At 34.3% G+C, this 26,618-nt stretch overlaps 1 protein-coding gene across 1 annotated transcript; it reads left to right on the top strand.

Moving 5' to 3' along the window:
* Window positions 1-940: 940 nt before the first annotated feature.
* On the top strand, window positions 941-5,725 carry LOC145101419 (folate-sensitive fragile site protein). The gene is made up of 11 exons (XM_079038614.1): window positions 941-1,078; window positions 1,173-1,240; window positions 1,966-2,047; window positions 3,109-3,192; window positions 3,289-3,328; window positions 4,039-4,084; window positions 4,819-4,877; window positions 4,951-5,018; window positions 5,093-5,182; window positions 5,302-5,354; window positions 5,549-5,725. Exons 1-11 carry the CDS (start codon window positions 1,023-1,025, stop codon window positions 5,635-5,637), a joined length of 735 nt encoding a protein of 244 aa, XP_078894740.1. The 5' UTR covers window positions 941-1,022; the 3' UTR covers window positions 5,638-5,725.
* The last annotated feature ends 20,893 nt before the right edge of the window (window positions 5,726-26,618 follow it).

The following is a 26,618-nucleotide window of genomic DNA, read 5'->3' as shown; positions in this document are numbered from 1 at the left end:
ATCTATTATGACAAAAAAACATCTACCTCTTTTAATAAATGAAACCTAAAAATGATACGTGTCAATTTTTTAGAATGTTTTTTTTGACACGTGACATTTTTGTATGATTTTTCTTATTTCCTATTTTTGGTAACAAATCACACTCAATTCAAATTTTGAAAATACAAAATCATATCCTAATAACATTATTATGTTTATTTTACTTAGCAAATTAATTCATAATTACTTACAATCGATAATGTCTTGGTTTATTTTTTTTAATCTATATAAATTTTTTAAATATAACGACCGTAGTTTCTAATTATACTAATTTATCCGTCATTGTCGAAAATATAAATCATATTACCTTAGATCGCTACCTATTGATAAAGAGCTATCAATGGTTGTATCAAAGGATCTCAAGAAAATCTGCTTTTATAAATCTTCTACCCATCTATTGTGACAAAAAAACAATATAAATCATAATTATACTAAAAAACAAAGATGAGATCGGGTTTCTAATTAACTATATACATTTATTTTAATAAATGAATGTTTTTTGCCATATGTCCTTTTTTTTTTCATTTAGACACATGGCATAATCTAGAATTTTTAAATTTTCTATTTTCCATTTCTGATTTTATTGTATTTTTCATTTTATTAAATTAAAATTCCACATTTAATATGTAAGATATTTATTAGAAATGATTTATATATGTAATGTATTTAATACATTAAAGCTTCATTAATTTTAATAATTTAAAAATTTTCTCATTTTTTATATGAATTCAAAATTTTCAAATTGTTAAAATTTCATATTTAATTTTTTTAAAATAAACCCATATAATACATACAACTAATTTATATAAAAAAGATTAATGTAAGTTAATTTTTAATTTTCTACGTTTATATAAAAAAGAACAATGTATATTTATTTTATTTAAAAAAAAACAGCGCTAATAGCAAGATTGGGAATATTACATGGACCATCTTTGTAATTCGATGGCTTATTAAAAGCTAGGGTTCGCTGCGAGAACCTGAAAATGGCTTCTTTTGGCTCAATTAGGTCTGATATATTCGACAAGGAAGAAAAGAAACAGTGCGCTTCTCACCTCTTGCTATGAAATTGATTACGTGTCTTCGTTTCAAACTCTTTTTGCATAATTTAAGTCTAATGGAATCGCATTTTGCAGGCAATATCAAGCTCACATATTAGGGCTCAATGCTTACGATCGGCACAAAAAGTTTCTGAAAGATTATGGTTAGTTTCTGAATCGCCTCCACTGTTCTTTGCTGTATGTTTCGATATGTGCATCAATAACTTAATGAATCAGTCTAAGAAAGGGCGATATGAATTTCTGGGAGGGATTATGTCATGTGAAATGGGAGAGTATGATTAAAACCATACTTCAGGCGTCAATTTGTATAACGTAGAGTAATAATCCATCAGACCTCGATGTTTGATTATTGATCCACTGATTGTAATAGCTGGAGTATGATTTTCCTTGAATCAACGGTTTTAAATTAGCCAGTTGTACACGATAGGAGGTTTCTGTTCATTTGTAAAGCACCTACCACTGATAGGAGGTTATAGATTATAGATATCTCTTACTTTTTAAAAATCTAGTGCATTTATATACCCTAAGTTATAGCTTTTTCTTCTCTTTATGGCTGAAAGATTGAATTGGACACCTAGGAAGTACGCAAATGGTGAGCCCTTTATTTGCGAAATTCTGGTGTCCTAAAATAAATGGATGATGAACATTTCCCTCCGATTAAGTAAAGGTAGGGGGCTACTATCATTCATACATTTTGATTTTGACATCAATAAGCTATCAATAGTGGTGCATTTTCATTCATATAATGCCAATCTGAATGCTATGTAATCAGTAGGATTTCAGGATTTAATGCTGTACTTTGGCTTAAATATCTCTATGTGGTTTTAGTTTTATAAAAACATGTTGCTGATCTTTGGTTATTTTTCAGTTAGCTATTATGGAGGAGAGGGGCAGAAACAAGAAAAATTACCAATTAAAACTGATCAAGACACTCTTAGAGAAGGTTATCGGTAAGTTTTCTTTTTTATCTATATCTTTTTCCTTTGATTATTCTTTTGTCATTCTTGATTATCTGCTTCTTTCCTTTCTAGTGAAAAGGTTGTTGTTTTATGTTTAACAGCAGTAATTTGTTTGGTGATTTTTTTTTTCTCTCAAAATGTTAAAAATGAACAAACACAAACTCAAATCGAGAGGTGATTTCTTTATACTATTGTGAATTTAATGAAATTCCTAATTAAAGGATTTTAGAATGACCCTATAACAATTTTTTAAAGTGAGTTTTGCTAAATATGTTCAGGAAAAACTTTAAACAAGTTGAAGTTACTGGATGAAGCATCATTGTTAAGAAATTTAGGAAAATTGCATCTTTGGCCAGATTTTTGTTTTCCAGCTATTTTTTTGTATTCAAGATTGAAAGCATGTTTATTTAGCTTATAAAAAGTTGCTTCAAAAGTCCAAATGGCTTTCTCCTTTACAGGTTTAATAAGTTTATACATCAAAATGCGCCCTAAATCTCAAAGAGTGCACATAAACCTCAATTTTTAATTTTTTTTTTGGGAAAGAATACCTATGTAAACATAAATATGTTAGTTTTTGAATACCTATGCAAAGAAATATGGATTGTTGTTTGGGTGATTACAATATTTGAAGAAATATGTAATAGAAAAGTTATAAATAATTAAAATGGATATTTTAGATATTGTAGAGTACAAAATATTTAAAAAAATATTAAACTTTTACATAACAACTAATGGTTTTTAATGAGATCTATGGATTTATCTTTTCTTTTATTTTTATTTTTATTAGGTTCTTGGAATTTGTAATATATTTTTATTTTGTTACTAAAGTGTAATAAAAAAGAGTATCAAGTAATTGTAAAGTTTTATATTAGCTTTTTAGGGTTACTGAATAAAATTATTCAAATTAATGTAGTAAAAGGACCACATTGTATGAAATACGACCACTTTTATAATAGATAACAAATAATGAACAAAAAAACTCTTAAAATACTTAATTTTTGATATTTTTTTTGTTGATATTATATGACACATTTGTTTTTTTTTTTTCAAAGGTTTATTCGCTCTGAAGAAGATGATATGGACTTTTCATGGGAACAAAGGCTGGTGAAACGTTACTATGATAAACTTTTCAAAGAGTATCCTTTTTATTTCAACTTGTTTACTATTTAAATTTCAACTGCTTGCTGCTGACCTGTCACTGTCATTTGGCACTTCCCTTAATGCTCTTAAAGATATTGCATTGCTGACATGTCACATTATAAGTCAGGCAAGGTATGCAATTTATACAAGATTTTCTTAGGCTATAATAATATATACTAGGTGTAAAACCAGTGTATTACACGGGTTGATTAAAAAAATTAATATTAAAATGTAAACATTAAGTATATTTTTAAATAAAATTTTGAAATAAGGAAAGAAAAACGTATTAATTACAATTACTATCATATTTATTACATTTAATACTTTGCATATATATAAGTATTATGTGAGTTTTTAATTTTAAAATTTAAAAAAACCTAGAAATTGACATGTGGATATTATTTAATTTTAAAAATATCATAAAATGACAAGTGTTAAAACTAATGAGAGATTGACATGTGGCAAAATGGATCTTCATTTATTATAGTTGATTTTTGCTCCCTGAAAATTACTGATTTTTGCAATTTTGGTCCCAAAAAGTAATCTTGTAATTTTGGTCTTTATTTGAGATTCTTGTAACATTTTTGGGTTCTGTTCAAAGTAAAATGACTTTTTTGTCCCTGTGTATAGCTAATTTTTCTTTTTTTTTTGGTCCCAAAAATGTAATCATTTTTATTTGGAACAGGATTAAACACGTTCCAAAAAACCTCAAATAAGGAACATAATATTTTTTTCAATTTTGGGACCAAAATTGAAAAAAATAGATATACTCAAGGACCAAAAATGTAATTTACTATATGTTTTATGGAGGGATTTGTGTTAAATAATTTTCATTTTTTCAGATTGGACTGAGGTGGAGGACTGAAAAAGAAGTTACATCTGGCAAAGGTACTTTTTATACCTTCACTATTTAAATTTATGCTGTGTTTGGTGCGCCACAGCTAGCTGATAAGATAGTTTATTTTTCGAGTTTTTTTATGAAAAGCTACTTAGACTAGCTTTTTTAAAATTTTCCAAATACACCACTTAATTAATTATAGAAACACATTCTCTTACATGTCCTTTTATGTAATTTTATATATTTCAGCAAGCTTTTCAGCTAGTTTTACCAAACGTTATTTTTTATCAGCTAACTTTTTATTTAACAGCTAGCTTTTCAGCTAGTACGCCAAACATAGCCTTAAAGCCAAAAAATTAAACATACTATGGTTAATTTATTAATTTAACCCTAAACAACTAAAATTTCTATTTTTTCAATTCTCAGATTAAGCAATAACAATTCATATGCAACAAAATGTCTTCCCCAATTCTACATGTCAAACCAAACCCTAATAAAATATTCTAATATTTCAACACAATCAATATTCCGTTCCTATAAACATCATATGTATATTGAATGAATCAAATTTCCATTTAAACAACTTAAAATCAAGAAGTAAAAGTGAGGATTCATTCAGTCAGATAAATAACTAAATATTTTTTTTTTCGCATAATCTAAATGGAAAAATATATAAAACCTATTATATTATACGGTATCTTCTCATTTTGGAAACCCATAGTTATTGAAATGAATCAAATTAATTATATTATTTTTGTTACTTTTTTTGGGTCTTAATTGTTAGGGCAGTTTGTATGTGGTAACAAACATTGCAATGAAGAAGAAGGCTTAACAAGCTATGAGGTAAAAGTTATTTTTCATTTTTTGATATTTGTTTGTGGCAAATAATAAGTTCTTTTTTCATTTTTCTTTTCAGGTGAATTTTGCTTATTTTGAAGCTGGAGAAAATAAACAAGCGCTCGTGAAATTAGTAACTTGTGAGAGGTTTGAATGCTAAAAATCACAATTGGCTAGTGAATAAAACTACGTCGTTTTGAGTGCTCTTATTTGCAATGTAGATGTGCAAAGAAACTTGTTTATAAAAAAATGAAAGAAAAGGAAAAGGAAGAATCAAAAAGAAGAGAAAAAGAAGAGCACAAAAAGAAAAGGTATTTAATGTTTTACACCTCTTGAATTTGTCCTATTACCTTTTTCAATTTCTTTTTCTAACAATTTTATTTTTACCACATGCTTTTAATTCACATTTAATTTGCTATGAAATTTTCAGAGAAAGGGATGAAAATGATGATGATACAAGCAAGGCTTATGAGAGGGCCCATGGTTAGTTTTATTATTTTATCGATTTAACTACTGAATTATTATTATTATTATTATTATTATTATTATTATTATATAATAAGAGTAAATTGAAAAAATCTATGAGTTGTGGTTCTTTTTGATTTGGTAGCTGTTTGACACTGTTGGTTTTTGATCTGTTAAGTGTTTGTAAAATGACTATTTTGCCCTTGTTGTAGGGAAAAAGTTGTTATTAACGTCGGCGGGTGATGGTAAAGCTGATGACGAGGATAACTTTGATGAATTTCTTCAAGGAATGTTCCCCTGAACAATTGGAATTCGTTTTATTTTCATGAAATTATTTCTATCTGTATATTTTGGCAACATTGTTTTAAAAAAGATCAACTTTGGTTAAATAGTTTTCTGTTTATATTTTTCCTTTGTTTCTGTTTTTAGTTTCTATGGTATCTTAGCCTGAGTTAGCGCCATATCAGATTTGCCATACTCCATCAGAAACTTGCCATTTACATGGCATCGGTTGCAACATTTGCCATATTATTATTTTTTTAAAATTAGGTTATAACCCGTGTACCATAGGGTTGATGAAGTGAAATAACATTAAAACTTTAAAAAACATGTTAATTACAGATTTGCAAACATTTATTAATCTTTATAGATCTTTTGCACATTGAATACCACCTCATCGCAGAAGAATCAATTTGTGTTTACATAGAAAGATGATAGTTTCCAAGGAGAATACCAGCCGGTTACACAATTACCAAACGCTTGAAGACATGAAATTATGGGTGTTATTATGTAGGCTTTTAAGGGGTAAAATGATAAATAAGGTTCCCAAAACCAAAAACAAAGTCATTGTGATTATGATGCTTAAATTACCATGCCAATGTTATGAACAATAGATTGGTGAAAATGGAGAAAATATGAATAAATATTTTCACATAAAATGTGTTGTTTTGTCCGTAATTACGAACACGTGTGTTACATGGTTTAGAATTCAAAAAAAAAAAAAAATCTAGAAAAATAAAACTGTAGTATTTAAAATATTATTCTGTTAAGTATATAATCGGTACATCATCTTCCTTCCTTGAATAAATAAATTTACAAATACTATCCTCTAATTACTTGAAATGAGTAAGATACCCCTTATCATAAAGATAGTAATTCGTAACAACTTGAAAGTGATCTCAGTCATTCTTTTGCCTACATACCACTGTCAACAAAAAAACCTTGAATTCCCTAAGCTTATAACGTTTTAAGATCTTATCAAAAACCAAAAATACATTCATTTAATTTATTAAAAAAATAATAATAAAAAATAAAAAATAAAAAACTAACCAATTCTCAGCCAAAACCAAAAATACATTCATTTAATTTAAAAAAAAAAAAAAACTAACCAATTCTCTGGCTAACGAACTCCAAAAAGGTAAGATATTTGTAATAGTAATAGTAATATTTAAATAAACAAAATAACAAATATAAGTCAAACTCATATAAACAAAACACCAAATTAGCAATAACTCACTGTGATCAAATATCCACCTTTAAAAAGTCATAGAATGGTAATTACAATTTGTGCAGAAATGATAAAAATTGCAAAAAGCTATAAAAAAAATTAAAAACCAAAAGATTAACATGAGTGTCATTGAGCATAATTTTGCTCTCTTGCATACAAATACGATCAGTTGTATGATATTGAGCCGTATTAGATACAAAATATTAAGAAAAATAATATATAAATAGGAAAAATAATTAATCGTGATTGTTTAATTTTGAAATGGCATGTTGCCCATAAGAATAACACTACATGGAACCATTTCTTAAAAGCAAGAACATTTATGCGGAAAAGAAAAGTAGAAGAAAAAGTCAAATTACATATTCTTCTAGGAGCTATTTAATATTGAAATCTTTATGAAGAACTGGAGTGCAAATCAACTATAAGCACAATGAAGGAAATATCCATACCATTAAACCTTGAAACTTAAATATTATGCACTAAAAAACTGTTGAATTATTAAGCTTAGTTCATGTAATAGCTTCAAGACAATTATTAAAAATAAAAATGCTTAGAACATGGTTTATTAGTTTCACATAAAGATATGAAGCTCAGTAATTAACAGATAAGACAGGCACCAAAGAAAATAGTCTTTGAGATCCCTAAATGAAGTACAGTCAGCTGGGAATAAAAGCAAATGAAAATAGGATGCTATACTAAAAAAATTAATGCAAATACATCACTATTTTTGACTTTAAACCCAATCTTTTATAATTTTATTAACATCCCTTAAGTTGTGGCCATGACAATGGTTTATAATTATGTTAAAACACGTGAATAATATTCAAAAAATTGTGTTTGTGTAGATTTTCAAGGTTGATTGAATGATTGCTGCAAATTTAACGATATGGAAGGTATATATTTTGATTTTTCCATTAACTAATGCCCATATGAACAATATTTTTCATCCCCACCCTTTATATTCTCCCATTAACTTATCCCCATGTAATCCTTTTTTATTTTTGTAATTATACTTGTAATTAGGAAATCTCTTGCTAATTGTGGGACTCAATATACCAGTTTGTGTATATTATTATTAACATATCTTACATAACTGAAAAACAAAAAGTTTTCCAATTTCAAAACAAGCAAATGAATTTAAATGTATAGATCCAGAATATAGACAAAGAAATAATAATAAATGTCAATCATTCAAACACATATTTAAAAAAATCACAAAAAGGAAACCAAACCTAAGCAAGAACGCAACAGATCAACACTATTTCAATGAACTAAAAGGCAACAAAGCCATTTCAATGAACTAAAAGGAAACATAAAAAAAATGACAACTATAGAATCACACAAGAACATGGGCAAAACCGTCCACCAGGTAAAAAAAAATCACCAACAGCTAGAAGAAAGTAAGAGCAAACCAACAAGGGAAATCTGCGAAAAAGTCCCAAAGTTTTGCCCCAGTTTATGATTTAGTCCCAAATTAAATTCCATTAATGAAAAAGGACGGGTTACCGGCTATTACACTCACTTTAGTCCTTTGAACCGGTAAACCTTTGATTAGCCGGTTACCCAAGCTTTAAAATCTCTCTTATGCGTTTCTCCTTCTCCCCCTCTCTTTCTATCGTTTTATTTGCAGGTGGGTAACCAAAATTGTGAAGATGAACAAGAATATATCTTTATTTCTCTCGTTTGTTCACCAAGGCCATATGGAGTTCCTCTCATTTGATTTGTAGGTGGGTAACATGTGAGATGGTGGTGTTCTATGGGAGGAGATATGGAGATGGTGGTGTTCTACAAACTTCTCAACATTGATCTACTCAAATGTGTTGATTGGGTGATTGAAATAAACCCATATATAAACTAGATCCTCTACGTCTTCAAAACAATCCATCATCTTCCTAATGTCTAATTTCCCTTTTTTTTTTATTCTGATTCATAATTAGGGTTTTAGGTTACCCTCCATTAACCTTCCCTGTCACCCACTCCTCTATAAAAACCCCTCCATTGTGTTCTACAAGCTTCTCAACACTGATTTGGTCGAACTTTTTCCTTGGTCACTGGTCCATAAAACAGGGCAGAATTGGAATTCGGAGTTAGTGATGGCGGTGGAGTGGGAGGTGGAAAGGGTTGAAGCAACGGGATTCCAATGTTTCTTTGTACATTGATGGGTGGTTTAAGGGCAGAAACGAGGACAAAAGAAGAATGTTCTTTCATCAACGGTGAAGGTGAAGTCGAATGGAATTGGGATGGGGGAAGGGTTGTCACTATATGGTAATTGAATTGGTTTTGAGTAGTGGTAAATTGGAATGGAATTGAAGAATCCTTAGGTACATCTGTTAATCGGGAGTTGGTCAAACCTGGTTCCAATGGTCATTCAGTTACAACAGATGTAGGTACAACTTCAAGTTCACTAACAAAACTCATCATTTTCTCAGATGTAGGTACAACTTCAGTTACAACAGATGTAGAAACTTCAGTTTATGGTTTCTTAAATAGACCCATGATTGACCTAATAATTTTGTTTGATTGTTGAACATCTTTTATAGAAACTACTGTTTGAGTCATGTATTATTCACAATTAGGGTTAAGAGTGAGGCAAAATGTAGCCGCCACGTGAGGTTTCTTATGTAGTGTTAGATTCTTTAGTCTATGCTGAAAGTTTAATTTATTCCTCATATTTGAATAAATCGAGTGATCATTCGAAAAAAAAAGAATAATCTTTATTTCTTGCTCCTTCGAATGAGAATTCTTCGATGATCACGGATGAAGCCTTCGCTCAGAAATCTTCGACACAAACTTCATGAGTCTTATCTATACCTGAAATCATTTTTCAAGACAAAACAAAACTAAAAGAAAACTTGGCACACAAATTAAAACAGAAACAAAAATATTTTTGGATTTTTGATTTTTCTGAACAAGAAATAAAACAAAAATAACACTATTTTTGGATTTTTAATTTTTCTGATTTTTCTTTGATTTTTGAATTTTTCTGATTTTTTTTATTTTTATTTTCATTAATTTTTTTAAATTTTTAATTCTCCCCTAATATTTAAATTAGAAGAAACTATAATAAATTTAACAAAAATAAAAATGATATCTAACTTTAAGAGTGATTTGGGATCAAAGTTTTTAGACAGCCTTTATCCACTTGTCGGTACCTTCTATTTTCACGTCTTTGTCTGGTCGATCGCCGGTATTGTTGTCCACTTAAACACGAAAAATTGTGACTGATTTAGGACATACTATTTGATACAAGACAAGGTGAACTTAAGTTCCTAAAAATTATATCTGATCCTAATTCCTTAGATACTATATCTTAAGGACCATTCATCTGACGACGACCAAAGATATTGTTGTCCACCTAAATTGAGCAGCGAGATCTATAGAAATCTATATGAGTTCAATTTTAAGTGTACTGGAACGTGTTTCCCGCTTCCTGATATGCCCCATCCATCAAGAACTTCCAGGGTACTCCTTACACCGGGTGAGCAGATAACCATTCAGAGAGAGGATAGATTCAGAATTCTATTACTTATTACTTCAGAGGGGTTGAGAAGAAGAAGGTTGTATATGCTGTGTACCAGGTCGGATTAGAAGTCACGCAGAGGAGACGACATATGGCTAACAGATAAGAAGTATTTCACATATATAACCTGCAGAGAAATAGAGTTGCATATGTTGTGTACCAGGTCGGATTGGAAGTCATGCAAAGGAGACAACATATGACTAATAGACGAAAAGAAAGAAAATGATATTCTACAGACCTAATTTATCGGAATTTACCAGTCGCCCCATCCAACCGGAATTAAGGACAGAATCCGCACATCGAGGAAAAGTGAATCCACAGTTCTAGATACGGGTTATTTAATGTGACCGGTAGATTCCCATGTATATCTCCCTGCTCAACCTATCCGAGCGTCGTGAAATCAGGTTAAACGGATCTAACTAGGTCAAAGTTTGTCAAGTCCTTAAATTCATTAGGTTCAACTTTCCCTAGTCAAGTCCATTTAAAATCTTTCATGCCTACCAGCGCATCGAACACAGAGCGTAGACGATTCAACTTACGTACGTTACGCCAATTCAGATTGCCCGTTATCACTTGCCAATTTCATTTCCCAAAACATCTCCCTCAAGCACATTTCATTTACACCATATTTTTTGGATTTTCTGATTTTGTAATGTTTTTGGATTTTTGAAAATTTTGTAATTTTTGTTTTGTTTTTTATTTCTCCCCCTAAATTTGTGCATAGGAGAGAAACAAAAGTAAATGCGCAAATTTAAACTATCCTAAAACAAAAATTAGTCTTTAAAGCGAATCAGCTTAAGAAAAACTCAGGAGTATAGAGAAGAAAACGCAAACCGTAAGTCACTGATTGAATTTGCATCCAGAAGGTCTGAGAACAACACGCGTAATCTCAGAACAGATCCGAAAATTCTTCATGTCATTCAGCACTAACCCCATGTGATCCCTTCTTTTCTTCCCTTCTTTCCTTTCCCGCAAAGGACACAAACTCTCGAACAAAGTTATGAGTGTTGTATATTTGAGAGATGTCCCTAATCATATGCCAGGAGCAGCCACTACCAACAAACCGAAGTCTGATGATATGCCTCCATAGCTGCTCCGACACAGAGCGGGATCAGTTGGTCTTTGGAACCCAATCCATTTTGAAACTGGGTCGACCTTTATCATCAACACACGATACTCTCTCCCATGACATATCCTGCTTATCACAAACAGAAGATGTAGAAACGTTAGAAGCATTAGGAGATTTGGGAGTTTTCACCTTTGGTACCCATCTATATTCGGGTTTAACCTATTTCCTTTTCGATCCGATGGGTGCCTCGACACTTGCTTTGGAACTTGAAGTCGGCTTCCGAGATGACTTTGACCTAGCCGGTCTTGGTTTTACAGGAGCATCTCTTGAACTAGTCTTCTGGGCCAGCATTCCCTTCTTGTTCTTGGGAGTTGGATGCTTGGCCTTGTGAGTTTGATTCTTGGCCTTGGGAGTTGAATTCTTGGCCTTCTTGGCATTCCAGTCGGCGTTATCTAAACGTGACCTTGAGGGGTTTCTTTTGAAAAATCTCCCTCTTGGCGCGTTTTTCCATCCTTGTGCATAGTAGGGAACGTACGCGCGATTAGGACAATTTCTGGCAATGTGTCCAGGTGTTCCATAGTGAAAACATGTCTTTTTCTTCACTGTGAAGTTGTTTCTTCCTGCCCCTGGTGGCGTATCCTTGCCTTGTCTCTTGTTGTTCCCACATGCACAATTGCAACAGACACTCTGTTTAGCTTGAAATGGTGGCCTGTATTTACCTACGACAGGTTGATTAGAAGCAACAGATTCAGAGTTCAAGGGGTCGTTTGTTTGTTCAGAAGAACTCTCATTGTTCTCATCCTCTGTTACTTTGGCTGCACAAGAAGTAGCAACATTAGTATCTTCAATATTAATAACTCCTCCTGACACAAATCCAACTCGTTTTCCATATCGAAGATGTGGCTCCCTGTCAGTTTCGTCCTGTGTCATAGGGATGGATGTGTAGTTATGATTATAAGGAGGAGGTACACTATCATACCCTAAACCCTTGTTTTGATTTTCTTTGAATTTTAATTGGGTTTCATATAAGGACTCGACTGTCTGACTTGACGCAGTATAATTTTTGAAACTGACATCAGTTTTTCCACACTTAATTTTTAAAGCGTCAAGTTCTTCAGTTACAGCAACAAGTTGTCTTTTAACATAATCATAATTTTCACACTTGTTGCTATACTCTTCCTGAAGTTTCCTAAAGTCCTTGGTTTTTGCTTCTAATTCAGCCTTCAGGGGTTTCTGTCCTTTCCTGAGTTGATATCCTTCACATCTCAGGTCCTCAACTTCTCTTTTAAATAAATCAATTTGTTCCCTAAGAAATTTAATCGTGGCTTCACAAGCTGGAGTACATGTAACTTTAGTGACCAGAATGTTTTCAGAACTCATTGTTTCTCTACACTTCAAAGCATCAAGTTCTTGAATTACATCAGCAAGACTAAGATGATTGAGATCTTTTGTCTTCTTGATGATGGCCACGTTCATATCCCACGATTTCGGAAGTGAATTTAGTAGCTTTTTGTTTATCTCGGACTTAGTCAAGAAGATCCCGACTATATTCATTTCAGTAGTAAGTGTAGTAAATCGCTGCAACTGAGTTTCGAGGGTTTCTCCAGGGATATAATCGAAAATGTTGAAATTTTGGCTTAACATATCCTGACGACTCTCTTTCATGTTTTCAACTCCCTCGTAGACCTTAAAATCAGTTAAAAGGCACAACTAAGACCCAAAATCAAACTTAAAAGTCAAACCCTTTGATTATAGACCTCAAAAGTCAACCTTAAAAGTCAAATTTAAAAAGTTAAACTCAAAAGTCAAACTTGAAAAGACAAACCAAAAAGTCAAACAAAAAAACTAAATTTGAAAATTTAAAAGTTAAACTAAAAAGTCAAATTTTAAGATCAAAGGTCAAACTTGGAAGTCAAAGTTAAAATTTAAGGTCAAAAGTTAAAAAAAATTTAAAATATAAACTGATTTAGTTAAAATCCGATTTACTGTCGTATAAAGAGTTCACTGCCAAAAAGGGTTTGCGGCCGTAAACTCGGAGTTTGCGGCCGTAAACCTCAAATTTCCGGTTGAGAGTTAATTAAAATTAATTAAGATTCAAAAATAAAATAAAATTAACTGCTGAAAACAAGATTTTCTGCTGAATATAGTTTGCTACCGGAAAATATAGTTTACTGCCGGAAGGAGTTTGCGGCCGTAAACTTCAATTTTTCGATTAATATTTTTCAGTTCAATTGTTAACAAAAATTCACGAGATTAATTTAATTCACGGTCTAGGGTTCAAAGCGATTTAGAATACGGTCTTCAAATTAACAAACTTGCACCAAAATAGGGTTTACGGCCCAAGAATCTAGACTTCACGGTTGATGAATTTGACTGGTTTGCGGCCGTGAAATCAGTGTTTACGGCCGTAAGCTTGGACTGAGAACACTAAATCTTTGATTTTTGGATGAAACAATAAATCCTTTTGACTGATACAACTAGACTCTGATACCAATTGTAAGTCCCTAATTTGCCTGTGTATCAATCAGATCCATTTGATGATGCGGAATCCCAATCAAACGGATGATGTCAGATCAAATAGAAGAGAAGGAGAAGAAGAATAATATGAATCTTGTATGTATTGATATGAATTAAAATTCCAGATACAAAAGATTCACACACATACACTCCTTATTCTCTCTGGCCGTAAACTCTCTTCGTGTTCATCAATCTCTACTCCTCACCCTAACACTTATATTTATACTTGGAGAATATGGGCTTGGTGAACATGTGCCGTAAATGGGTTTACGACCGTAAACTCAACCGTAAACATGACCATAAACTCCAAAAATATTATAGAAAAATACAATTGCCCAGAAAAGCAAAGTATAAACCATATTTTGACCCAACATTATTGTTTTTAGGGATTATACTGTTCCTTGATGCAATTAATTGAGGTTGGTTTTTTCATGCATTACAGAGGTTTTGTTATATTTGTTTGTTTTATTTTTTTTTCTTATTAAAGCATCGTACTTTCAATGTATAATGTTAAATTGGCATATAAAATAGGACATTGTTACTTTATTTATGTACAATAATTTAACTTGACTTTTCTTGATGAAGAGGTTTTTTTAATTGAATTGAAAAGGCCTCCTTCAGGTTTTTGAAGTCCAGTTGTCTCCAAAGACAGGCGATTCTAACATTGATGGTGTACTCATCTTTGAAGAGATCCATATCTTTAAGGAGAGTGATACTTTTTGAATCCATTAATTTGTAGTTAGAAGTAACAATTTATTAGAAAAGGCAATGTGGTAGATCATATATGTGTATTTTCATTCCAGATGCATTCCTCTTGGTTATGTGTGTTATTACAGAGATGGTTAGCTTCAAGATAAAACAAAATTTTCAAGACATGTGAATTCATAAGTCATATATGTCAGATAAATATATGCACAGGTAAATACCAACATATTAACATGTATTAGCATGGAAAATATCTCAAAGAATTTTACAAAATTAGCAAGTTGTTGACAAATAATCAAATGTTTTGCTTCCATTTTCTTATTCTTGATTAAATCCCATGGTTATTTGTACACACTTTTAATCTTTATCTTTTACTGTATTTGGGTTTTCCTTTTCCCTAAATGGGAATTAGAATATTTGTTTAGTTTACTTGATAAGAAGCATGAAAACCTTTCAGTGTTTTAAGAAAATTTAGAAAATCATTAAAAAAACATGAATTTGTAAAACCATTAATCTACGAGCTTAAAATCTTACTCAGACATTTCATCAAATAGTTCATCTACGAACTTAATTTATAGAATATTTACACAGATATAAAACATACTAAATAAATGTTAGCAATAAGAAGGATCGAACTCACCACCTAAAATCCCATAAAAAAGATGAATTTACAAAAATTTAAATCCCAATTCCAAAAAACTCTGGAACAAAATTGGTAAATTAAAGAAAGATCGAACCTATAAAAAAGCAATAATGGTGACTTCAGGTGAATTGGATTCCTTCTGGGTGGGGGAAACGAACTCTGAAACAGATCATCCCAACACATTCCAAAGACAAATATATAAATCAATTACCTATAGAACTATCACACCATTGAATGAGAAATTTATCTTACCTATTTCACACCATTGCGGTCGATAATAGATCTGGGTTTCATTCTCATTATCAGCAAAAGAAAAAAAACAAACCTGAGATATAAAAAAAATCAAACATGAGATATCACAAAAAAAGAAAAACTGAACCTGATCCAAGAAAAACACGTCAACTTATGTTTAAAAATGTTCTAGCCAATACATCAAACAAAACACATCGAACCTAGTTCAAGCAACACAAATCAATTTAGGGCTAAAAACCGAAAATAAAAATAAAAATTTGAACATGGTTCAAGTTATGAACTACATGAGAGCGAAAAAACCCCATCTCAAAGCCATCATAGATGGTCATTGAAGAGAAGACGGAAACATAATGCTAAATTTGAGCGAATTTGTTTAGAAATGCAATCGACATCCTTAATCATTAGGCAATTCTAATAAAATGGGGAAAATTACAAATCAGGATCCCTGATTTGTTGCCTAAAATCTCTTAGCTGATTTATAGGGATATTAGATTGGTAAACATACGTATTTGAAACTGAGAGGGTGAAGATGAGCGGAAACAGAGATCGAAGTTGGGCGGGAAAACCAGTCAAAGATTTTATGTGGTAGTGACACGTGTCATAGTTGTGGCTTAAAAAAGTGCCATGTGGCATTTAAAGGAGGTATTTATTAAGTATGGAGATTAATTTATTTAAAGAATAATCAATTTAACCAAATTAATTTAAAAATAAAATTTCATTAAACTTCAATGAAAATTATAACAAATACACACAATTTTTTTTTTAAAAAAAACATAGAAATTAAAATTACCAAACCTAGATAGATCTAAAGGACATCTTTATTGGAAAATTGACCGTTCAAATCATCGATCGGTTCCGCGTTAAGATTGATGTGGTTGACAGTCCAAATATGTTATGTCAAGTCCCTATAAAGAATATGATGCGTCTCAATATCATGAATTATTGCCTTCCTCCTCGCCATGTACTCGCTTCCAACCTCAAAAACTTGTGTCAGTGGAACTATCTCGTTTTCGTTATACTCACATATTGCGTTTCCTTTGTCTTCGAGAATCATATTATGCAATATGAAAAAAGTATACATCATCTCACTTATTTTCTTCTCCTCCAAATGAGGTGCAAAATATTTAAGAATATGTCAATGTTTTTTCAGAGCACCAAACGTTCGTTGAACATCCTTTTTCGCTTTCTCTTGAGCTCACTTAAACTTCAACCTTTTGTGATCATTTGGACAAGACAATGACTTCACGAAACAAGCATGCTCCGGATAGATCCCGTCCACAAGATAATACCCGTTCCTATATGACGTTCTAGACACTTGAAAGGAAGAATATGATACAGTCCCGTTATATATGTCGTCGAGTAACAGATACATGTTAAGAACATTAATGTCATTATGGGAACCAACAAAACCAAAGAATGCATGCCATATCCACAAATCCAATGAGGCCACCGCTTCAAGTATGATGGTCAGCCTTGATGGGCATTCATACAACTACCCTGTAACATCCCACAATTCAAGACCAAATTTTCATTTTTAATTAAGTTATTATAAAACCAATAGTATAAGAAAACATCCATAACAACATCCCATGTCAAAACCAAAGTGTCAATAATCAAAACATGTTTCATAAAACAATATCAGAGTGTAATCCTAAAGATCTTATGTGCGGAAAACATAGTTTGATGTGCTACGATCGCCAGCTCCTTTCCTTTTAAAAAAGAAGTACCTGAAACCAAAATTGAAAACTAAGCATGAAGCTTAGTGAGTTCCCCCATCATACCACATATCATACAAATAACATACTGTCAGGCATACTGGGGTGCCCGACCTACCCTTGTCAGGCATATCTGGGTTCCTGACCTACCTTGCTGAGCATACCGGGGTGCTTAACCTACCCATGTTAGGCATATCGGGGTGCCCAATTACCCTTATTAGACATACCGGGGTGTCCGACCTTCCCCTGTCAAACATATCTAGGTGCCTGACCTACCCTCCAGTTTATCTCAACCGGTTCCGGGGACTATTTCACCCCTACCACTACCACATAATAACATAACATGAACATACTGCTAGGCATACATGGGTATTGTCTACCCCTTTGGTCTCTTTCAACCGGTATCCGGGGACTATTTCACCCCGGCTACTACTAACACATATATCATAGCAACCTATCACATAAGGCATATTAGATAGTGGCAAACCAGACAATTATCACAAAGACAATCATCTCAAACATAATCACCTACTGGTGGGCCGACATTGGTGCCTTAAACCACCTCTACTGGAAGGTAACTCATCTCACACTGCTGAAGTCCCGCGGACAAAACCCTAGCTGGATGACAGATTCCCGAACTATCAACAACAAAACAACACCCAATTAATAATTGGGTTCCAACACATAACCATGAGTCCATGCTTGGGGTGAAAGACTACTTTACCCCCATCTTAGCTTGATTCAAACTCAAGGCCCAAAAGTCAAACTATGAACCAAAGCCCAACATATGACCCAATTTTCCAAGTTGGGCCCAAACCTTTACATGTTCTTACCATAAGGCCCATCCATTTATTCCAGTCCAAACATTTGACATTCTAATGGTCCAATATCTCATAATCATCAATGCCCAATTATGGCCTACCTATGACCCAATTTTCCAAATTGGGCCCAAACCCCACACATGGGCCTTACCCTAAAGCCCATTCAAATATTCTAGTCCATATGATTGTTCTCGGATGACCTATCAATAGCCCAATCACCAAAGCCCAGTAGAAGGGCCCAACTCAAGGCCTAAACAAAATTAGGGGTTTCACATAAAATGACGATTAGGGTTAAGTGTTTCTTACTTAACCCATTAAGGACTTAATCCATTAAGTCCATCAATCTACTAGATAAATCATACAGTGTGATCGGGTGTAATTCATAATTTAATTCCAATGGCCCAAAACGCAGGTCCCGATAAGTCCAAACCAACAAATCCAAAATTAGGGTCTCCAACCCAATCGCGTTCCAATTAGTCCATTTGTTAAGTTGTTAAGTATTTTAGTGTTGCGTCTTGGGCCTTTTGGTTTTGTAATCGGGTTGGGCTTTTCCATCCGTAGTTATCTATAATAGTTTCCTTTTATCTAGATAAGTTGTTAGGGTTTTAATATAAATATATGCATGCATATATGCGTATAACATAGAATAGGTGATTACGTTGATTCTTATAACCTTATAATACCTCTACAGATTGAAGTTCTTTATCGAGCTCTTCTGGGGTATCTTTGCATTAATCATTCGACATATTCAGTGCAATACTTGTGTTCTTCATTACGTTCTTATTTATATTTTGCTTAGAATCATACGATCCTGATAGAACTTTGTTCTAACAATTGGTATCAGAGCAGGAGATTGTGTGATCAATACACTTTACTTCTGTATTCACAAATCTTTAGGGTTTCTGCTTTTATCGAAGCCGTCGTCTTCTTAATGGCGACTACTCAGTTTTTGATAAAACCCTAATCTCAAGTTTACAGGTAAGATTCTAGCAGCTCACCATGTCTCACGATGATACGCATACAAACCCAATTAACATCTCAAACATCATCGGATCTACAACTAGAGTTCCCATACTCTACACTCAAGACTATGAAGTATGGGCTCATCACTTTGAAGACTACGTGGTTGGATCTGAAGATAATGGCTATCTCATCTGGGAAGCTATCATTCTTGGACCGTTTGTGCATTCAGAAACAAACACGATCGTCAAGACACAGAAGGATTACAACAAGTTGGTGATAGATGTTCAGAAGATGCCACAAGATGAGAAGGACAAGATCCTGTGTAATGTTAAAGCCATGCGAATGATAAGATTCGCCTTACAATCTGACACTTTTCGGCTTGTAGGCTCATGCACAACTGCTAAGGAGATCTGGGATAGGTTGAAGGAACTTTACTCAACTGATGAAGATCTGGAACACTCCATTCAAACTCTGTTGTTGTCAGAATTTGGAGTTTTTGAACAGAAACTTGAAGAGAAGCTTATTCAGACCTTTGATCGGTTCAATCATCTCTTAAGTAAGATGATCAAGCATGGAATTGAGAGGAAGCTGATCGAGCAGAAAGTTACATTCATGAACGGGCTCAGACCAGAATGGATGGCTGTGGTTTCCACTGTGAAGGCGCATGAACAGTTCAAATCCTACTCACTGGCGAAACTAGTTGGGATACTAAAGTCACATGAAAGTGTTGTAACTAAGGAGGTGAAGTGGTCTCTGGCATGGGATCGCTGGCTCTTGTCTCTAAAGGAAAAAGTACTGTTGAGGAAGAAGAAGAGTCAGACATGTCAGAATGTGATCTTACAAGTGAGGAGTATGCTTTAATGATAACAAATCCAAAGAAATTCGCAAGAAGAAAATTTCCCACCAATAATAACCGAAATTGGCAGGGAAGTTATAGTTCTGAGAAAACAAAAGATGAACCGAAAGTCTTTTCTCAAAAGGCGGAAGAGAAAAAGGAAAACAAGCTTGCAGGAGACTCTGGATACGACTGCAACTATTGTCACGGCAAGAACCACTTTGCCAAAGATTGCATGTTAAGAAAGATGGCTGAGAAGAGAGAGGGTGAAGATGATGAAGCGTATTACATGCGTAAACTAGAAGAAGTCAAGAAGAAAAAGGCTTCCAACAGCTCGATGAATGCACTAATTGTACAAGAAAATGCAGGGGAAGATGAGTTCGGTGGTGTAGAAGTCTGGTCAACAGACTCTGAAGACGAAGAGGTTAGAAGACCCACTCATGGAAAGGCGCTTGTGGCAAAGAATGAAGGTTCTGGTGGAAAATGCTTTATCGCCACTAATGGTCCATCAACCGAAAGGGCAGACACAGAACCGAACCTGACAGAAAACAAGTGTTTTGCAGCCAAGCCGGTGAGTGAGAAGATCAACGACTGCGATCGATTGATCAAAAAGGTACATTCTATCCTTGAATCTCTTAAAATTCCCAAAACTGAATATCTAGAAGAATTAAATGAACTAAACTCTAAATTTTCCAACCTAAGTAGTAGCCTCATGCAAACCCGCTTAGCAAACTCTAACCTAACTGACCAACTCGGCAGGGTGTCTTCAAAAAGTGAGGAGAGAAGGATCTGGATTGAGCATAAGGAAGCAGAGTTAGTTAGGGCTAAGGATGAGAGTATTTATTTGCAAAGAGACAATTTAAAATTGTTAAAACAAAGAAATGTTTTCTGTTTAATTGCTAAGCGTCTTTATACTAATATTGCTCAATTACATCTAAATTGTGAAATTGGAAAGAAAATACATAAAATGATTTTTCCCTTCCTTGAATTTAAGGAAGATGATGTTATAGCAGAGTGTGAATCAGAAGTATCCTCTGAAGAAACATCCATGTCGTATAGGCTAAGGCTAGGTTTAGATAAGATAGAAACTTTCATCGATTCTAAGGAACATAAAAGTATGTTAAAAGATATCTTAGATGAAAATGACAGGTTAAATATTAAAACCGATACTATACGAACATTCGATGAGTCAAATGCCAAAATTGTTAAAGATAATAAAATAAACTTAGATAATTCATCTGAATTTGATGCGGAGAGTGAAATGAGTGAAATCTCAGTAAAGGACGTTGTTGATTGTTCTAAGTTTGTGAAAAATGAAACCCAGAGCGAAAAACCTCTTATTTCATAAAATTCGGTTGAGTTTGCTCGTCTGTCAAAGGAACAGAAACCGAAACTCAAAGAAAAAGCCTTGGTCTATCAAAAGGTACAGACCGTGCCAAATCAGGTTTATGCTGTGACTGGAGTCACTCAAAGACAAACAACAGAATTAAGGATAATAGTTGACGAGGATAACGCTGAGGGATGTGAAGACTATTTCTGGTCTGCTCCCATTGATAATGCAGATGAAACCATGGGATTGTCTGAGAAAACCACATGGAGAGTCAAAGGACGATACATACCAGAACCCATCAATAAACCTTCCAGTTTCGATATTCCCAGCACAAGCGGAACTAAAGATGTTCCTGAAGAACCGTTAGTTGAACCTGATGTTCCAATCGAGAGGAAAGAACCGAAAGGTCCACTCAAGAGACAGGAAGCACCGGAAGTTCAAACTAAGGAAAGTACCGAAACCAAAATGGAAGATAAGACAACTGCAACTCAGAAGGAGAAACCACATGCCAGCTTCAATGTTCACAAATCTCAGAAGGAGCTAGCTGAACAGAAAAGACTCAGAAATCAAAGATATGTCTCGAATCTGAATGAACGGAAAAGGCATTGGAATTCTCAAAATCCTAATTATGAGCCTTCTAGGAAAGAATCCATGGATAAAGGAAAGGAAAAGTCAAAGGAAAATTTCAGTCCAAATTCCTATTATTCCAAATCCCAAAACCGAAAGTCAAGTCTCGGTTCTCAACCCAAGTTCGGTTCTCAACCTAGTTTCGGTCATCAACCCAGTTTCGGTCCTCGACCCAAATTCGGTCCTAAACCCAGATTCGGCTCTCGATCCAGATTCGGTCCTAAAACTAGTTTTGGTCCCAATTCTAGACATGGATCCTCCAGATCCCAAGATGAAACAAATTCCTTAAAGGACATCAAAGGAAAAGGAAAGCTGTTATCAGACTCTGAGAATGAAAATAAGAGATCCTCCACTAAACCTAGGAATCCAACAAAAAACACTAAACCATCTAAAGAAACACCAAAAGATACATTAAGATTTAAAGAAGATAAAACAAAAATCAAGGTGTTTACCATCAAAAGAAAAGATCAAACGACTCTTGTTAAACGAACTTATTTAGTTGATGCTTCTATTGTTATTCCTTTCTCTGTGAAAAACTCACCAGGACCCAAGAAACTTTGGGTTCCTAAATCTGCTTAAATTTGCAGGTAATCAGTGACGAGCAGTTTGACGATGAATGGTATATAGACAGTGGCTGCTCGCGTCACATGACAGGGAGAAAGGAGGAATTAAGGGAATTTCGTTCTCTAAAGGATGGTGGATCGGTGAAGTTTGGAAACAATTCCTATGGAACAATCAAAGGATATGGGATGATAACTAATGGAGACTTCTCCATCAGAAAGGTGGCTTATGTAGAGGGATTGCAGCACAACCTCATCAGTGTATCACAATTAGTTGTGGGCACTGGCTTGAAGGTATCATTTAATGATGAAGGATCTGAGATAATAGAAAAACAAACCAAGAAAGTTCTGCTGAAATCTGCACGAAAAGGAGAAATGCATCCTCTGAATCTTAATCCTATTCGGGGGACACCAGCTATCTGTCTGCTATCAAAGGCAAACTCTGATGAAAGTTGGCTTTGGCATCGACGTTTATCTCACCTGAACTTCAAAGATATCAACAAATTAGTGATTGGTGATCACGTTTGAGGTCTTCCTCTTCTCAAGTTTGAAAAAGAGCATTTGTGTGCAGCATGTGAGATGGGTAAGCAGAGCAGAAAAAGCCACCCTACACGCATTAATACTAAGATAGTGGAAGCACTTGAACTGTTACATATCGACTTGTGTGGACCTTCTGCTATAGAGAGTATCGGTGGAAGTAAGTATATTCTGGTTATTATAGATGATTTTTCACGCTTCACGTGAGTTTTCTTTCTTAAACAGAAATCAGATGCAACTCCCAAGCTGAAGATGTTCATCAAGCAAGTGGAAGTTCAATTAAAGAAGACAGTGAGAAACATCAGAAGTGACAATGGGTTGGAATTCAAAAACAAGGATTTCAAAGACTTTCTGGCTGATAAGGGGATAACACACAATTTTTCGGCCCATTATACACCACATCAAAACGGGATTGTTGAAAGACGAAATCGATCATTGTGTGAAGCAGCAAGAACCATGCTCAGTTATGCCTCTCTACCTCTATACTTTTGGGCTGATGCCATTGTTGCTGCCTGTTATACTCAGAATCGGTCCTTGCTCAACAAGAGATTCTCGATAACTCCTTATGAGATCTTAAACAATCGGAAACCAAACGTCAAGTTTTTCCACATTTTCGGTTCCAGGTGCTTTATCTTTAATTCTAAAGAAAACCGAAATAAGTTTGATGTTAAAGCCGATGAGGGGATCTTTCTGGGTTACTCTCTGTCATCAAAAGCATACCGGGTGTTGAACAAGCGTTCTAAAAGAATAGAAGAAACTTATTATGTCACCTTTGACGACAATTACATGAAGAAAGTTCAAAGAACAGAAGATGCTTCAGGAGACATCTTTCCGAAATCTGGACAGGTCTTGGTTCCAATATCCAACCTGTTTGATGAATACATTCGGTTATTTGATGAACCAGAAAAGGCAATACATTCGGAGGCAACAGCAGTAGACAACAAAGTAGATAATCTGAAGAAAGTCATAGACGAAGCTGCCAAATCGATGGAAAACGAAACACCTACTCCTAAACCATCACCTAGTACTTCAAACACCGATTCAACGTTCTAGGGGGAGAACTCTACCACTTTCAAACCATCTGAAGTTCCTGTTGAGGGGGAGTATCCCAATTCCGCCCCAATATCTACTAGTTCAACTGATACTCAAACAACTGAACCGAAATCAACAGGTGATAGTCCAATCGAGGGGGACATACCCACTGCCGATTCTGCTGAAAACAAAGCCTTCACTTCGCCAGTCGAGGGGGAGAAGGAGAAAACAAGTGACAGTTCTACTGACGAAGGTGAAAGGGATCAGTCAGATGTTGAAGTTGAAGTTGAAGCAGAACTAAATCCAGAATATGATCCAACCTATCCTCCGCTAGCAAAATGGACAAAAGACCATCCCAAAGAGCAAATTATTGGTGAATCCTGAAAGTGTTCTTACTAGATCTCAGCTGAAGGCAAAACAAACAACATTATTCTCTAAAATGGAATTTTGTATGTTTAACTCGTTTATCTCCAAAATAGAGCCGAAAACCGTAAATGCTGCACTTGATCATTCTGATTGGGTTCAAGCAATGCAGGATGAGCTCAATGAATTCAAATGAAACAGAGTTTGGAGATTGATTCCTACACCGAAAGATGCCTCTGTTGTCGGCTTGAAATGGGTGTTTAGGAATAAGCTGGACAAAGAAGGGAATGTCATTCGTAACAAGGCTCGGTTGGTTGTAAAAGGCTATTGTCAAGAAGAAGGGATTGATTATGAAGAAACTTTTGCTCCTGTGGCAAGGTTAGAGTCTGTTCGAATTTTTCTAGCATATGCCGCTTACAAGAACTTTGAAGTTTTCCAAATGGATGTCAAATGTGCATTCTTGAATGGAGAATTAGAAGAAACTGTCTATGTTGAGCAACCACCTGGTTTTGTGAATGAAAAGTACCCGGATCATTGCTATGTGCTGGATAAAGCTGTCTATGGGCTAAAGCAAGCACCAAGAGCCTGGTATGAAACGCTTACTCGCTTTCTAAAAATGTCAAAGTTTAAACAAGGTTCGGTTGACCCAACCTTCTTTCGAAAGAAGGAAGGCGAACATTTGATGATTGTTCAGATTTATGTCGATGATATCATCTTCGGTTCCACGAATCCTAGCTTAACCGCTGAATTCAGAAAGTTGATGGAGACTAAATTTGAAATGAGCACAATGGGTCCAATTAACTTTTTCCTCGGTTTGAAGGTATCTTTATAAACCAGGAAGCATACACCAAAAATCTGCTGACTAAATTTGGAATGAAGGGTGATTCAAAAGTAAAGGTTCCTATGGCATTCGGCACCAAGCTAACTCCATCCCTGGAGAAACCGGCTGTGGACATAACTCTTTATCGACAAATGATAGGATCCCTTATGTATCTAACAGCTAGTAGACCAGATATCATGTTTTCTGTTTGTTATTGTGCCAGGTTTCAGGCTAATCCAAGAGAACCCCACATGCTTGTTGTGAAGAATATTTTTCGATATCTGAAGAAGACTTCATCTCTCGGTCTCTGGTATCTTGCAAGATCTGGATTCTTCATACAAGCCTTTTCAGATGCTGATCTTGGAGGATGTGGACTGGACAGGAAAAGCACTACCGGAGGATGTCAATTCCTTGACGGAAAACTTGTCAGTTGGCAATCAAAGAAACAAACCTGTGTTTCTTTATCCACAGCAGAAGCAGAATACATTGCTGCCGCATCATGTACCTCTTAGGTTGTTTGGATTCAAAGTCAGTTAAGAGATTATGGGCTGAGTATGAAAAACATCCCTCTCTATTGTGACTCTGAAAGTGCAATCAGGATTTGTCATAATCCAGTGCAACATTCGAAAACCAAGCACATTGCACTCAGGTATCATTTCATCAAGGATCATGTAGAAGACGGGAACGTAGAAGTACATTTTGTTCGTTCTGCTGATCAACCGGCAGACATCTTTAATAAAGCCCTACCAGAAACAACCTTCAATAAAATCTTACAAGGTTTGGGTATGATGGAAGGAGACTCGGTACCGAATCCTCAAATCTCTCTTTAAAATTAAGACAACCGAAATAGACAGATCGCTCGGTCTATCTCTGCTCTAGATTTTTGGGGAACCGACATGGACAGACCGCTCTGTCTATTTCGGCTCCGTAATTCTCCGGAACAGAGGAAAACTGCATGATCGATCTATTTTGCTTCTCTCATTAATAAGATAAGGTTTCGGTTGTATATTTTGTAAGTCTTTCTGTTTTTTACTCTTTTTCAGAAAAATTTCAAAAATCCAAAAATATTTTATCTTTCTGTTTATATTCTTTTTCAGAAAAATTTCAAAAATCCAAAAATATTTTATCTTTCTGTTTTTATTCTTTTTCAGAAAAATTTCAAAAATCCAAAAATATTTTATCTTTTATTTGTTTCAATTTCTTGTTTGTTCTGTTTGGTGTCTGTCATTAATAGGTAAACACAAGTATAATCGTCGATAGATCTAAAACAGGTATGTTTCAACTTTTACACAACCTAGTTAAGGGTCCCTAGAAGCATGCTGCTGTATGTTGTCTTAAGCCTCTATGATCTTGAGTAAGCCTTAATGATTCGATCGATACCCATCGTTTCTTCCAAATCAGGCTATTTTACCTCACTCGGTCTAGAGCTACCTTACACTGCTCATATGAGTTAAGAGTTTCTCTGC

The sequence above is a fragment of the Lactuca serriola genome, chromosome 1 (genome assembly GCF_051521515.1).
Source record: "Lactuca serriola cultivar US96UC23 chromosome 1, Lser_US96UC23_V15, whole genome shotgun sequence".
Lineage (NCBI taxonomy): Eukaryota > Viridiplantae > Streptophyta > Magnoliopsida > Asterales > Asteraceae > Lactuca > Lactuca serriola.
The sequence above is the reverse complement of the archived record's forward strand: the minus strand, read 5'-3'. Positions and strand labels throughout refer to the sequence as shown.

What these genes read in the sequence shown, in the direction of transcription:
- LOC145101419 (XM_079038614.1), top strand. Translation starts at nt 1,023, where the DNA reads ATGGCTTCTTTTGGCTCAATTAGGTCTGATATATTCGACAAGGAAGAA. An exon ending in AAATTAGTAACTTGTGAGAG is followed by an intron (nt 5,019 to 5,092) that starts GTTTGAATGCTA and finishes TTTGCAATGTAG; the next exon opens with ATGTGCAAAGAAACTTGTTT. An exon ending in GGCTTATGAGAGGGCCCATG is followed by an intron (nt 5,355 to 5,548) that starts GTTAGTTTTATT and finishes CCCTTGTTGTAG; the next exon opens with GGAAAAAGTTGTTATTAACG.